Genomic DNA, 14,298 nt, shown 5'->3' on the forward strand with positions numbered 1-14,298 from the left:
ATGAATAAAATGATTCTTTCCTTTACTTACCATATATGGTAAGTACATAGTGAGTATACTGAGTCTTGAAAGCCAAAATACCATGTTTTTCTGAATGGCCAAACAAGTAATTACTTACTGTATACTTTTCTTTCTTTTATGTAGTGCCTTATTAGTTTTTTCTAAAAATGTACCTATACTTTTATTTTTTACTTATTTCCCACTATTGGCTAATCCACAGTACTGCTTTGGTTTAAACTAATTTTTTCCTTGTAGTGTCAGGAATCAAGCCTAGTTCTTCACACATGAAAGGTCTTTGATTATTTTTTTCTGATCTTTGTTCCTGCAGTGCTTCTCTTGATAGGGGGTCCAACCTTCTTTTGGTCTGCAATAGCATCTGATGAAATTCTTATCAAATCTTGTCTCTTGCTTTTATTACATCTCAAGAATTCATTGCCATGGAGATCCCTTCACTACCTGACTGCCTGTCTGCCTGTTTCAAAAACAAGTTTGCTTCCTGTCTATAGTCTTAGAAAACAAGAGTTCCTGAGGAGCTCACCCCACCCACCCGGCATTTATCTTTCTCACAAAAAAAAAAAACAACAACAACACATTTCCCAGAAATAAACCACTATATCTAAATTCGAATTCTCAAAAAACTCACTTTATTGATCTCAGATTGGCAATAACCACTCCCATGTAACACCATCTAAAACCACATGATGTGGTTTATAAAATCAAACTACAGAGTCAATTTCAAAAATCACGCAAATGCCATATATACTCGAGTATAAGCCTACCTGAGTATAAGCCAAACCCCCAAATTTTATCCTAAAAACTGAGAAAAGAGTAACTCGAGTAAAATGCAGCAGCCACTGATAAATTTCCAAAAATAAATATATATACCCAAAATAATACAATAATTGAGGAATCAGTAAATAAAAAAATACATGATTACATTTACAATACATGATAGTTTGATATACTGTATACCATTAACCCACCGCATTAACCCGTAGTATTCAATGGCAACTTTAATAAAGTGAATAAACCATGTAAGACAGTAAAGCATTGTAAATAAATGGTTAAAAATCCTGAATCCTTATACTCCTGATTATAAGGATTTATAAACATTTATGTACATGACTTTACTGTCTTAAATGGGCTTTTTACTTAATTAAATGTGCCATTTAATATTGTGGGTAAAATAGTTTAGTGGCATACAGTTCAGTTCTGCTGCCTACCTCTTCAGCTCAGCCACGACTTGTGGACTGAGCTGAAGCACCGCCCCCTCCAGTAGATAGCAGAAGACAAACCAAATCAAATAACCTGTATGACCCAAGGATAAGACAACTTCGGGTTTTTCGGCACAAGTTTTGTACCAGAAACACTTGGCTTATACTCGAGTATATACGGTAAGCATTTTTTAATTTTTGTAAATTTAAAAAATGAGTTCCAGAGAGATCTTTAGATGCAATTCTGTTTATGAAGCAACAAAATCACTTCCAATTTATAGACATAAATAGGAAATGAAACTTTATAGGACATTTTGAATTGGCAACATAAGATTTTCAGGGATGCTATAGGATATTACAAAAGATATAGTGATTATGAAGTTAAGCCCTAAAATACTAAACATCATCTACATATTTTCTAGAGACCTGGAAAGGATAGAAATTCCAAATATAAACACAAGGATGTTTCTACCCATGAGGAATCTTTCTTACATGTATGTATGAATATCTATAAAAGAATGAAGAGAACAGAGTGAAATTTGTCAGATGCTGTCATGTAAACTGTCTATGTATCACTACAATGTGTTTTTATGAAAGAAAAGTCTTTATGTTGAGAACTTTTTAATTTTGTCACCTTTGGTCCCTGTCAAATAGAGTTCAATATTATGATGCGCCGACATGATGTCACTTCTCTCTGGAAACACGATGTTTACCCAATTGAGGCCCAATCTCTTGATCAGGGTACCAGAATGCCACATATTACACAAGATGAAGTCACTGGCTAAATGGTACTCAAGACCTGGAATCATTAATTCACTTCATATGAGTGAGCAGTCGGCTGCTCTAAGATTTGAGAAAGTTGCTATATAAATTCCAGGTGTTGTTACTGTTACTAAGTGCACTACAAAAATGGAGGTAACTAATTTTTATAGTAGTTTTTGATAAGTCACTATAAGATATTTGGATAAAGTGCACTGTGTAAGTTGTATTAATGTTTTATTACATAATTTTTAATCAAATGTTTAACCTATGTGTTCATGATTTTCTAATGTAACCCTTGTTACCTATAACAATAGAGAGGATTCAAGGTAAGTTTACAAGTTGGGTTTAGCAAATAAATTAAATGCTGGAGGGATTCTCTGGAGAGGTAGTTTTGTTTATATTTGTGCAAGTATTTGATGCATATTCACATAGGGGTGGATTGGGGTAATTTTTCTTTCTGTTGCATGAGTACATAAATAACTTTTTAATAAGGCTATTATTTCCTGTTGCAGGCAGACTATAAGATCTTCTTAGAATAGATAAATTCTACCTTTTGGGAACTTGATGGAGAAACTACTTCTTTAAATATGAACCTCAGATTGAGGCCAAGGACCTAACAATGGACAAAGAATGTGTTAGCTACTTGCCTACTAAGTGACCTAGTTATTCTTCTTTCATCTCCTTTGTTCATTGCTTATTGTAACATTTGTATCTCAAAAACTCTACCCTTCCACCTGTCAATCATAGTCATGGAAACAAGTGTGAGGGGAAGTTAAAATACTCAAGATCTTCACTGGCTATCTTTGAATATATTATGCATAATGGAATCCTGAAAGAAGCAAGATTTCAAATCAAATGTGTTAGGGACTCTATAGAAAAAGAAAAACGAACAAAAGAATTACACACATTAAACATTAAACATTCATTGTACATTAATTCCATTAATTGGAGCTATACCATCAGAAAGCTAAATTATAAGCTACTCTAATTCCAAAACAGCCTCCTATATGTATGCCTACCTAACATACCCAAAACAAAGAAAATAATAAATTTACCACTAAGAAGTTTGCCATTGAAGAATTTGTTTAGTACTTATGTGTTGAGTACCTTTCACAACCAAGAACACAGGAACAGGAAGAAAGAGAGAGAAAGAGAGAGACATAGAGAGAGACAGAGAGAGACAGAGAGAGAGAGAGCGAGAGAGAGAGAGAGAGAGAGCGAGAGAGAGAGAGAGAGAGAGAGAGAGAGAGAAACAGAGACAGAGACAGAACAGAATTGGCTTCATGGAGCTTCTAAAAGGCTGTGGGAACCAGAAAGTAAACAAACAACTAAATTAATGAAAAATTCAGTGAAGAAAAATAAAGCCCATTTAAAAAGAAACAGAAGGAGTATGTAGATGGTTACTTATAACTCAAAGAAATATAGCTTACCAGCAGCCAAGAATAAGTAGAAGGAACATCTCAACACCTCTGGAGGAAGAATCTTTTGGGCAGAAGTAATCGTAAAAACACTATATGGGGAAGGAAATAAGCCTGGCTCATCACTGGAGGAGTAGAGAGAGATAACTCTAAGTGGAATGAACAATGAAGGAAGCAAGTTGGATCCAGGCAGTCAAGGGTCCAATCAGAAAGAGCCTTGATACCATAGCCAAATAAAATTTTATTAAACTTAATTGTCTAGAAACAATGCAGAGATGCCAAATATTAAAATGGAAAAGGATTACACAGAAATGGTCATAGATATTCATATAAAAGTTGATAAATGATACATAAATAAGTTTTATAGAATGAAAATCCTAAATACACAAGTTTAGGGAATGACCATAAACCAGATTAGCCCCCAACCCTACTTCAATGTTCCAAATACCTAAATTGTAACTACATTGAGTGCAAACAAACTTTTATTCTTACTCCTCTAGAAATCATTTTGCCAGACTCTCGCAAGCAGTCTGTATTAATTTATATTTTTATTGATTTGCAGTTTGTATTTAAAACATTTCCCTCTCCTAACACTATTGAGATGAATTTTTGTTAGTTCAGAGACCCCCACTGATCCTAAGAATTTAGTTCAAGTAAAAATGCTTAAAACTATGAATAAGACATAGAGTTTTAGTGAGCTACTTTAAGTTCCTTATATTCCAGAGGAAAGTACCCCAATTTTGTGAATAATTGATTTTGTGATGACAATCTACTTTTTATGATACCTCTGAGAATAATCCAAAATCAAATATAATAGATAAGATAATAAGTTTCTGAGAACTTCATATTTCCAGTGACATTTCTACCTTCTTTTCATTCTACATCTTTAAAGAACATTGCTTCGAGTAATACATTATTAAATAATGAACATTTAATTACACAATCAATACTAAACAAAAATAAACAGTCATAGTGAAGTTGTTTACCTAACAGAGCTGCAGCCCTCACAGGATGGTTGCTATAGTTTCTCAGTCATTGCTGTAAAAGTGACTTTTCTTTTTCCCTTTGACTTTAGTTATTTCAAAAACTTTCGATACTGCTCTTATGCTCCTCATGTTCGAGTATGTATGCCCTTGACTGACGGCATCTCTTCATTTGAGGACCTCTTGGCTAACAGTATACTCAGAATATTTGTTTGGGTTATAGCATTTATAACCTTCTTTGGAAATCTTTTTGTCATTGGCATGAGATCTTTCATTAAATCTGAAAATACTACTCACGCTCTCTCAATCAAAATTCTCTGTTGTAAGTATATTTATTATCTAAAGAGATTTGGGGTATCTTCTATGAACTGTGCAGTAGTAGTATTGAACTTCAACAAAGAGCATTTGACTTGAATGATAGATGTAGTGCTTCTTTTTTCTAAATTAAAGTTTATATTTGTTTTGACTGTTGTTGCAGATTACATTAGAATTACAGAGGTTGGAAAGTGTGTGTGTGTGTGTGTGTGTGTGTGTGTGTGTGTGTGTGTGTGTGTGTGTGTGTGTGTGTGTGTGTGTGTGTGTGTGTGGTCATGGGTCTCCCAAAGCGTGCTCAAGGGACCACTTCCTATAGTTCAATCCTGAGTTCTAGAGATGCCATAATGCTGCCTGGGTTCCATAATACTGAAAGGAGGGAGCCGAATAGTTATGGAGACTGAACATTCTCCCTTTCCCCTACAACCTATTGTTTGAACATCAAAGATAAAGCACTATAACAGTAATGTGCCTTTTGGAACTCATTGGTTTCTGTGTATTTGTAGGTGACTAAATTAATTTAATGTCAAACTGAGAGAAGTGACTTTGCTCAGAAAAAGAAAATGCCCAATCTCATTAGAAAAATTTCATAGAGATGCTGATAACTACCAATATGCAATGTACTTTTACTTCCTATACTTCAATAGGTGCTGATGGCCTAATGGGTGTTTATTTGTTCTTCATTGGCGTTTTCGATATGAAATACCGCGGGCAGTATCAGAAGTATGCATTGCTGTGGATGGAGAGCCTGCCATGCCGCATCATGGGGTCCCTGGCCATGCTGTCTTCAGAAGTTTCTATCCTGTTGCTAACATACTTGACGTTGGAGAAGTTTCTGGTCATTGTCTTTCCCTTTAGTAACATTCGTCCGGGAAAACGGCAGACTTTGGCTATCCTCATTGGTATCTGGATTGTGGGGTTTTTGATAGCTACGATTCCATTTTGGAATGAAGATTATTTTGGAAACTTCTATGGAAAAAATGGAGTCTGCTTCCCTCTTTATTATGACCAAACAGAAGATATTGGAAGCAAAGGGTACTCTCTTGGAATCTTCCTAGGTAAATTATATATATTTTATTTCCTGAACATGTTTGAATTTTAGTTATATCCCATTCACTTTACTAATGGCAAATTTGGGATTTTTTTAAAAGAAAATCAAGACTGTTTCTTTTATTTTATTGAAACCATTGTGATTTACAAAGTCCTTCATTTTTGGACTTCAGACATACTGTGACAGTGAATTAAGGCCTCCCACCACCAAAGTTCCCAGTGTGCATTCCATACCTCCACCCTTAGGTTCCTGGCCTGGCAGAGTACCAGGCCCATTTTAAGTTTATTTTTATTAATATCTTTATTCAAGAATCATGAATACAAACATGGTTATTTTTTTATAGTTTGGGTCTCTTGACTCTATTGTTGTTGACTTTGGATTGGGTATTTGGTTCTGTTCCTTCTTTATCTCCACCAATGCACCTTAGACCACTTGGCTCCTGGTCCCTATTGTTTTTATTTTTCTCGATTTTATAGAAAAATGCAGAAATATGAGGTAAAGCAAGTCATTCTTGACCCAAGATTTTATGAAAAAATTTTTCTAGAATATAAAAATAAAATTTGAAAAGGGGGTGTGGCAGTTTTTGTTTTTATTTTGTATAGACACAGCAAATGGGGAAATTAGAAATAAAAAAACATTGGCCTAAAAAACAGGGTGTCCCTACTCATGAAGCATCCTAACATAAGACCAATTATAGACTTCGGTCGTTCTAATTGTCTAACCCCAAGGTCTTTCTTCATAGACCCAGGAAAAGTTTTCCTCTATTATGGTTGTTGCAGTCAGGCTTCTGTAATTAGATATCTTGGGTTTTGCACAGATCCTATGTCAAAGCTTGGGTGCCATGGAGTAATACAGTCCTTTTTAAAGAAAAGTTCTTACTCTGCATGTGCAGAAGTTATTAAATTTTTACAGAAATTTAATGTAATAAATAGACCATGACCTCTGAATAAGTTTTCTATAATATACAATACCCCTCATTTTCATGTTCTTATTCACAGACTATGATTTAGTTTACTGGCTTTTCTTGTGACCTGCCAAGTTATTTAAATTTTTTCCACATTCTAGATTTTAGTTAAATAATAATAATTAAATTCTGGAAACTCTAGTATAAAATTAACTGAATAGAAAGGTTTATCAACTTTGGGAAAATGCAGCTCTAAAGTCACATGTATAATAAAACTTTGATTTTTACTTTACTTAATCCCTTACATTTTTAAAATGAAAGAGTCTATGTCCTAATTTTTTAATAAAAATTTGGCTGAATAAGTTAAGAAAGTATTCCTACTCACTTTTTAACTCTCTATTAGGCGTCTCTTGCTTAAACTTAAGGCAGTTCTCATGTCCTCTCTTTAGCTAAATTATTATTATCACTTCAATTCCCAAATCTCATTGTCTCTACTCCTTTAAGGAGGATACAAATTTCTGTCATCCTTGCTTTTAAATCAAATAATTTTTGTCAAAAATTTTTGTCTTCCATTTTTTCCAGATTTACCTATTCCCATCACTTTGGGACAAAAACTTATTCTTTCAACTCTGAATTATCACAATAGCCCTTAGATTTTTGCTTACTTAGTAAAGGTCAAATTTAAATAAATCACTTTTCAAAAAAGTGATCCTGGGATGGCCAGAGTGACATTACAGCAGATATGGCAATTCTTTGCACACAGCCAACTCAGATTAGATCCCTAGTACCTCATACTGATCGATTGAGCCCCTGATGTTGTGATTCCCTAGGTTCAGAGTGGATTAATCCTTGTGCCTTGCTGGGCATTGCCCAAACACCAAAAAAGGGGATGGGAGTGGCTTGTCAATTGTTCCTGATCTTCTCTTTTCTAGTTTTGATTTTCTTCCTTTGGGAGAAAGAAAAACCTTCATTTACATATTTTATAACACCCACCACCACCTACTTTTATTATGGGTATATCACTCCTAAATTATTATAATGTTTCTAGAATAGTTACACTTAATTGCACCATCATACACACAAATATATGTATAAAAATATACCTATATATAGAAATATACATATATAGAAATATATGTGTGCTAATATACTTTAATATGCATATTTACTTATATTCATTAGCTAAGCACACACCTACAATAGTTCATTTGTTGATTCTTGGATTTATTAAGCATCCTGTATAGGTTGAAAGCTACTACTATAGGTCAATGACTGTTTAGATACAGCACATCAGGTGTCAGATAGACCTGCAGCTGTAAAGGAGGATGAAGTTGAGAAACACATTTTGGTGTCTTTTTCCCCCCTTCTTTTTATTTTTAAAATTGCTTTACAAATCTTTGTGTCAAAGATTGACTTCCAATAGATAACAACTAGGTGCTGCTCTGCTTTGTAAGAAACTCTGACCCAGAGCCAATTGTTTTTAAGTAGTTTAGCACCAGTCCCCCCACAAAAGTGAGCTAAGTTATTGGCTATGAGCTAGACACATTTCAGAGTTCTCTAATGGCCAAAGGCAGATGACTCTGTGCCCTCACTTAGCCAAAGTGGGACAGATCTTGTCTAGATTGTACATAAGAGACCAAAGAGGCTCTCTTGGCCCTCCCTGCAATTTAGGTCCACCAGGTAGAGATTCTGATTTATAGGTGTTCAGTCATCACCCCACAGATGGTAGTCGTGTGCTCTCAATGTTAACACTTTCTAAGGTCACATGCTGCTGACAAATACTGGGAAGGAGTGCAGAATGTTCTAGAGTTGAAGACACAGGGAGGCTGCCCAATAAGAATGGATCCAAATCAAGGAACAAATGAAGAAGCTTTAGCCAAGTGAAGTCAGAGGTTGTGTTGGGGGGGGGGGGGACATAATGAATTTCTTGGCACAAAGTTAGGAAACTGGCTTAGAGGAGATGGGTGTGGTTGGATCTTATGATTCCTAGTAACTGTAGACAGAAGTAGTGTGTGCTTTTGCTTAAAGGGGGTTGAGTGCTGTGGTATCTATACACATCATATATATAAAGGATTTTAAAATACTGCACTTGTAGATATAGTATACAGAAGAAAGGAGTTCTAGGATTTCTCTTAGAGATGCATCCTAAGAGAAATCCTAGAACTCCTTTCTTCTGTATACTATATCTACAAGTGCAGTATTTTAAAATTCTTTTTGTATTTAATAGAACTAGAAAAAGTTTTCAACAATATTACAGTTTCCAACAGGACTTAGGAGACCATGTATGTCACTAGGATCAAAGTGTGGTTGACAGCAAGCAAGGCAAGCACCCCATCCATTGTACTATCTCTCCAGCCCTATGAACAGGTCTTTTTGTTTTGTTTTGTTTTGTTTTGGGGCCACTCCCAGTGACACTCATGGGTTACTCCTGGCTTTGTGCTCAGAAATCGCTCCTGGCTTGAGGGACCATATGGGACACCGGAGATTGAAGCAAGGTCCGTTCTGGTTTAGCTATGTGCAAGACAAATGCCTTACTGCTGTGCTATCACTCCGGCACCATATAAATAGGTTTTTTTTTTTTTTTAAGTTCTGACCAAAGGAACAAAATTAAATAACTTTATATAATTTTCACGTTTTAACTTTATGATATTTCATAGATATAAAATGTTTCAGATGAGGGGGCCTAAAAGATAGTACAACAGGTAAGGTGTTTGCTTGCAAGCAGCTGGCCAGGGTTAAATTCCTTGGTGCCCCATGGTCTTCATAACACTACCAGGAGTGAATTCTGAGGGCAGAGCCAGGAGTAAATCCTGAACATTTCCAGGTGTAACCCCCAACAACAACAAAAATGGATAAGAACAATTAAATATCTTGAATTGATAGTATTTTATCTTCATTTTGGGCAGTATTATATGTCATCTAGGTTCATATAAACATGTGCTTAAATAACATTGAATTAATGTGTGTACTATGCTATGAGGAAAAAGGGTTTTTTTTTTGGGGGGGGGATATATACTCAATAGTTCATGAGAATTACTCCTGGCTCTACACTCGGGAATCACTGGTAGGCTTGAGATGCCAGGGAATGAATTAGGATTAACCAAATAAAAGGCAAGCACGCTACCCACTGTGATACTGCTCTAGCCCGCAAATAAATCACTTCAGGGATTTCATTCTAACAGCAATTAAGAATTTGGTATCTTTCTAAGATAATGATAGTAGGTAAGAATACATAAAGCATATTTGATCCAAAAATGTGAATCAGATAGTTACATTTTTAAAATGAATTCTTTTTTTTTAATATGAGTTTAAAGTGTTCTGAATTACAATCATTTAAAGTACTGCAATATAGGGGCCGGGCGGTGGCGCTAAAGGTAAGGTGCCTGCCTTGCCTGCGCTAGCCTTGGACGGACCGAGGTTCGATGCCCCGGTGTCCCATATGGTCCCCCAAGCCAGGAGCAACTTCTGAGCACATAGCCAGGAGTAACCCCTGAGCGTTACCGGGTGTGGCCCAAAAACCAAAAAAAATAAAAAAATAAAAAAATAAAGTACTGCAATATAGAAATATATATATACATATATATATATATATATATATAGTATTGGGGTTGTGTAAAACATTCATTTAAAATTAAAAACATAAAAATTAATTTTTGAAGATATTTTCTTAATATTTCAAGATTATCTAATACATATTCATAAAATAGAGTTATGCAGTCATTTTTTAAATTTCTTTTAGTTTGAAGGCTACACTCTGTGGTGTTCAGGGGATACTCCTGGCTCTGCCCTCAGAGATCATTTCTGGTGTAGTTTGAGACCATATGGAATGCTGGGGATCAAATACATGTCAGCCACATAATAGGCAAATGCCCTATCTGCAGCACTATTGATCCATTAATGATTTCAGTGATCTCTTAAAGTTTTAATTTTGCAGAGAGCCATAAAAGAAAATGGGTTTCCCCAGCTTAAAAACTTTTTATTTTAAAAGAAGGTAAAATTTATCTCATGGAAAATTAGGGACATCTGAATTTCTATCTGGTAAAGCTAATTTCTTTAGTTTATTCTAATAGCTGTAGGCATGGCTAATTACAACTGAGTTTAAAAAAAAGAAGAAAAAAAAAAAAAGAATGTTGCTTGGAAGGACAGTGCCAAGAGGCATGTTAGTGAAGCAGTATTTACTATTGATATCCACACCTGAAATCTGAAGATATATGCTTTTCCCAACAGGTGTGAACTTGCTGGCTTTCCTCATCATTGTGTTTGCCTATATTACTATGTTCTGTTCCATTCAAAAAACTGCCTTGCAAACTTCTGAAGTAAAGAATCATATTGGAAGAGAAGTGGCTGTTGCAAATCGCTTCTTTTTTATAGTGTTCTCTGATGCCCTCTGCTGGATTCCTGTATTTGTAATTAAAATTCTTTCCCTCTTCCGGGTGGAAATACCAAGTAAGTCTCTTCTATTATTCACAAGTATGTTGTGCCTTGTACACACTGTGCCAGATAAAAACAGAAATATAACACAGTGTTTTACATATAATACAGTGTTCCATGAGAATGTGCAACTTAAATACAAAGGTCTATTGTTTTTGCTGTATTTATCATCAGTTCTCTCAGACAGAACTGAGCACAATTGCAACCCAGACAAGATAAAAATAAGAGCTAGAGAAAAATTAAGTCTTTGTGTCTTGTCTTGCTTCTACCTGAGTTATATAGTGATTATTAAGCAAAAGTACACTTAAAAAATAAAGCATACATGTCCTATTTATTTCATAAGAATTCTGAATTTAGTCATTAGAAACTAAAAATCTATACATGGTCTTTTGGAAAATTTCCCATTATTTTAAAATTTATACCTTTAGATAATCACCATTGTCTTTTTCCATCCTAAACCAGGAGCTATAAAATGCTAGGCATTCTGTTGTGTAAGGTTTTTTTAACTAAAGACCAGGTTGACTACCACACTTCTACTTTATTCAGAAAAATAAAATCACATTAATTTTACTTTTACCTGAAGCCCTTTCTGTGACCAAAAATTATAGACAAACTAAAGGTTAAGCCAGAACAACAGTTCAACTTTCACTAAATGAAAGAAAGATAATCTTCAGCTCATTTTTTCTGTCTATTGTGAATCTACCTGGGGAGTTCATTCAGGGTCAGGATCATGACATATTCATCTGATACTAAGGATCATGGTAAGGACACACTGAAATCCAACAAGAAGGAGTGATCCAACTGCAAAATGTCTTTTGATCTGAGGTCCACAAAGACAGGAAAATCTTGTTCAATGCATCATTGAAAAAACACTGCAAGTACACTGCTCCTGAAATCTAATATCTTGTCTACAACTCACAATGGATTTAAACACTCTTGGGTCACCTAGTAAATGGAAGTAAAGACCAGAGGCAGATCTGGGCTGACTACTGGGATGTCTTTGTTGTGTTGTGAGAACTAAGCTAAAAGAGTTTGTGCGAGATCCCTTGGGATAAGTCAGCTATACAAGATAACTAGTTCTCTCAAGCCTATTATAGCTTCCTAAATATCTTTATGTTTATATCCTAACATTTCAAATTCTAAATAATAAATATTCTTTGGCCTCCATTGATCATGGAATAAAGTCCATGTTCTGGAAGTAATGTTAAAACATTCTTAACTTTCACCCCAGTCTCACATATTCTAAAATATAGGCGCATTAGAGGGTGTTTTTTTTTTAATTTTTGATGTCTTGCTCTTGCTGACGCTGTTCCCTGCACCAGAATTTTATTTTTAATCTGTAAAATTCATAATATTATATACCCTCTCTCATTTAACAAGATTTAACATAAATACTTCCCTTTCCATGGTACCATTCTCAATTCTTCCCCAAATCCCTTACACACAACCCAGGTGCCTAAATGTCTATTACATAGTTTGTATCGCCCCTATTGATCTATTTTAACCACTTAATATCAGTGCTATTTTTCAATATATTCATTGTATTACATTCTTAGGATTAAAGGAGGATAGTGATCATATTTAATTTATCTGTCAATTTTTCACATTAATATATTAACATAGATCTTAATCAAAGATGTTTGGCTGTTACAGGAAGAATGAAAGAGGGAGATTTTGTGTCATTAACTTGGAAGACTTTTATTTTCACATTTTTAATGTCATTTCCCATCTATGCTCTTGTTTCTCTTCAGTTTGGGAGAAGATACCTTGTGCAGTTGATTTTGTGAGACCACAGGGGGCAGGCAGGAATTTTGGGCTCCTGTCCTGACATTGTCACTAACCAGTTGAGGAGGCACGAAAAGGTCACCTTAATTTACCTAGATTATTCTTAGACAGTTTTTTTAATTTCTTCTAATTTTAATATCCTGTGATTTTGTTTATTTGCTAAAGGCGTATTCTCTATAAGAGTTTAATAGGGCTGCCTTAAATAGCACTGGGTAGTTTGGACAACAAACATTTCTTTTTCTCTCACCATTCTAGAGGCTGGAAGGTCAATGTCAAGGTATCAGCCAGAATGACAGCTACTCCTTGACTTATAGTTGGTTGCCTTTTTTGTGTTTGTGTGTTCTTGAATGGATTTCCCTTTGTTTGCACAATTTTTGTGACCTTAGGTCAAAATTTCCTTTTATCATAAAGCAACTAATTAGTTTGAATGGGGTTCACCCTAATGACCCATATAACTTGGTCACATCTCTAAAGATCCTGTCTCCAAATATCCTGAGGTGTAGGTAAGAACTTTGACTTCAATATATTTATTTGAAGAGTAAAATGCCATAATTCATCCCATAGTACACTCTGATTAGAATCAGTAAAATGGGGGCCGGAGAGATAGCATGGAGGTAAGGCGTTTGCCTTACATGAAGAAGGTCAGTGGTTCAAATCCCGGTACCCCATATGGTCCCCTGAGTCTACCAAGAGTAATTTCTGAGCATAGAGCTAAGAGTAACCCATGAGTGCTGCCGGGTGTGACCCCAAAACAAAACAAAACCAAAAAGAATCAGTAAAATGTCTTTGAGGCGATCTTATAATAGAAAAATAATTATCTTAGAGAATCTGATGTGTCTCAAATCATAGAATCTAGGGAATTGCTATAGAGGTAATAACTTTGTGAAGACAACATCAGAGCATCTATCAGTTTTTTTGTATATGTCAAGCTATTCTGTACTTTGAGGTTTGTCTTACACACCTCAATGTATCTAGAAGAGAAATATTTATATTACTTGACTAAGTTCCTTCTTAGTAAGCGTCTTGCCTTGCTTCTCATGATGTCTTAGGAAATATCCCTGGACAATAAGTCCATCATGTTGCCACTTTATATGAAATCAGTCACATTGTGGTATATCACTAACAGTGCCTGAGGCCATCTTAGAAGATAAAACGACTTCAGCCCTCAATCTCAAACTTCACCTGTTAACTTTACCTTATGCATTGAAAAGCCTCATTCCTCTAAAGATGCAAGAGACAGAAAGCAATGTACTTTATTTTGCTTAATCATGAAATATTTATATTATACAACATTCTTTAAATTAATAACATTAATAGTAATAGAAATTAATGTCTAAATGTACTAAATATAGTAATTTCTTCCATATTTCTTTCAGATTTTTTAAAATAACAAGCAAGAAAAAGTGGGAAGGAGAAAAAGTAGGGTAAAATTTGCAAC

At 34.9% G+C, this 14,298-nt stretch overlaps 1 protein-coding gene across 1 annotated transcript in view; it reads left to right on the forward strand.

The window, feature by feature from the left end:
- Positions 1-14,298, forward strand: part of RXFP2 (relaxin family peptide receptor 2) — a 67,063-nt gene that overhangs the window by 51,613 nt on the left and 1,152 nt on the right. The window contains exons 14-17 of the mRNA XM_049778773.1: positions 1,637-1,708; positions 4,470-4,699; positions 5,337-5,747; positions 10,872-11,090. Coding sequence (XP_049634730.1) covers positions 1,637-1,708; positions 4,470-4,699; positions 5,337-5,747; positions 10,872-11,090 — 932 coding nt within the window. The remainder of the gene's footprint in view (positions 1-1,636; positions 1,709-4,469; positions 4,700-5,336; positions 5,748-10,871; positions 11,091-14,298) is intronic.

This window comes from Suncus etruscus, chromosome 8, assembly GCF_024139225.1.
Source record: "Suncus etruscus isolate mSunEtr1 chromosome 8, mSunEtr1.pri.cur, whole genome shotgun sequence".
NCBI lineage: Eukaryota > Metazoa > Chordata > Mammalia > Eulipotyphla > Soricidae > Suncus > Suncus etruscus.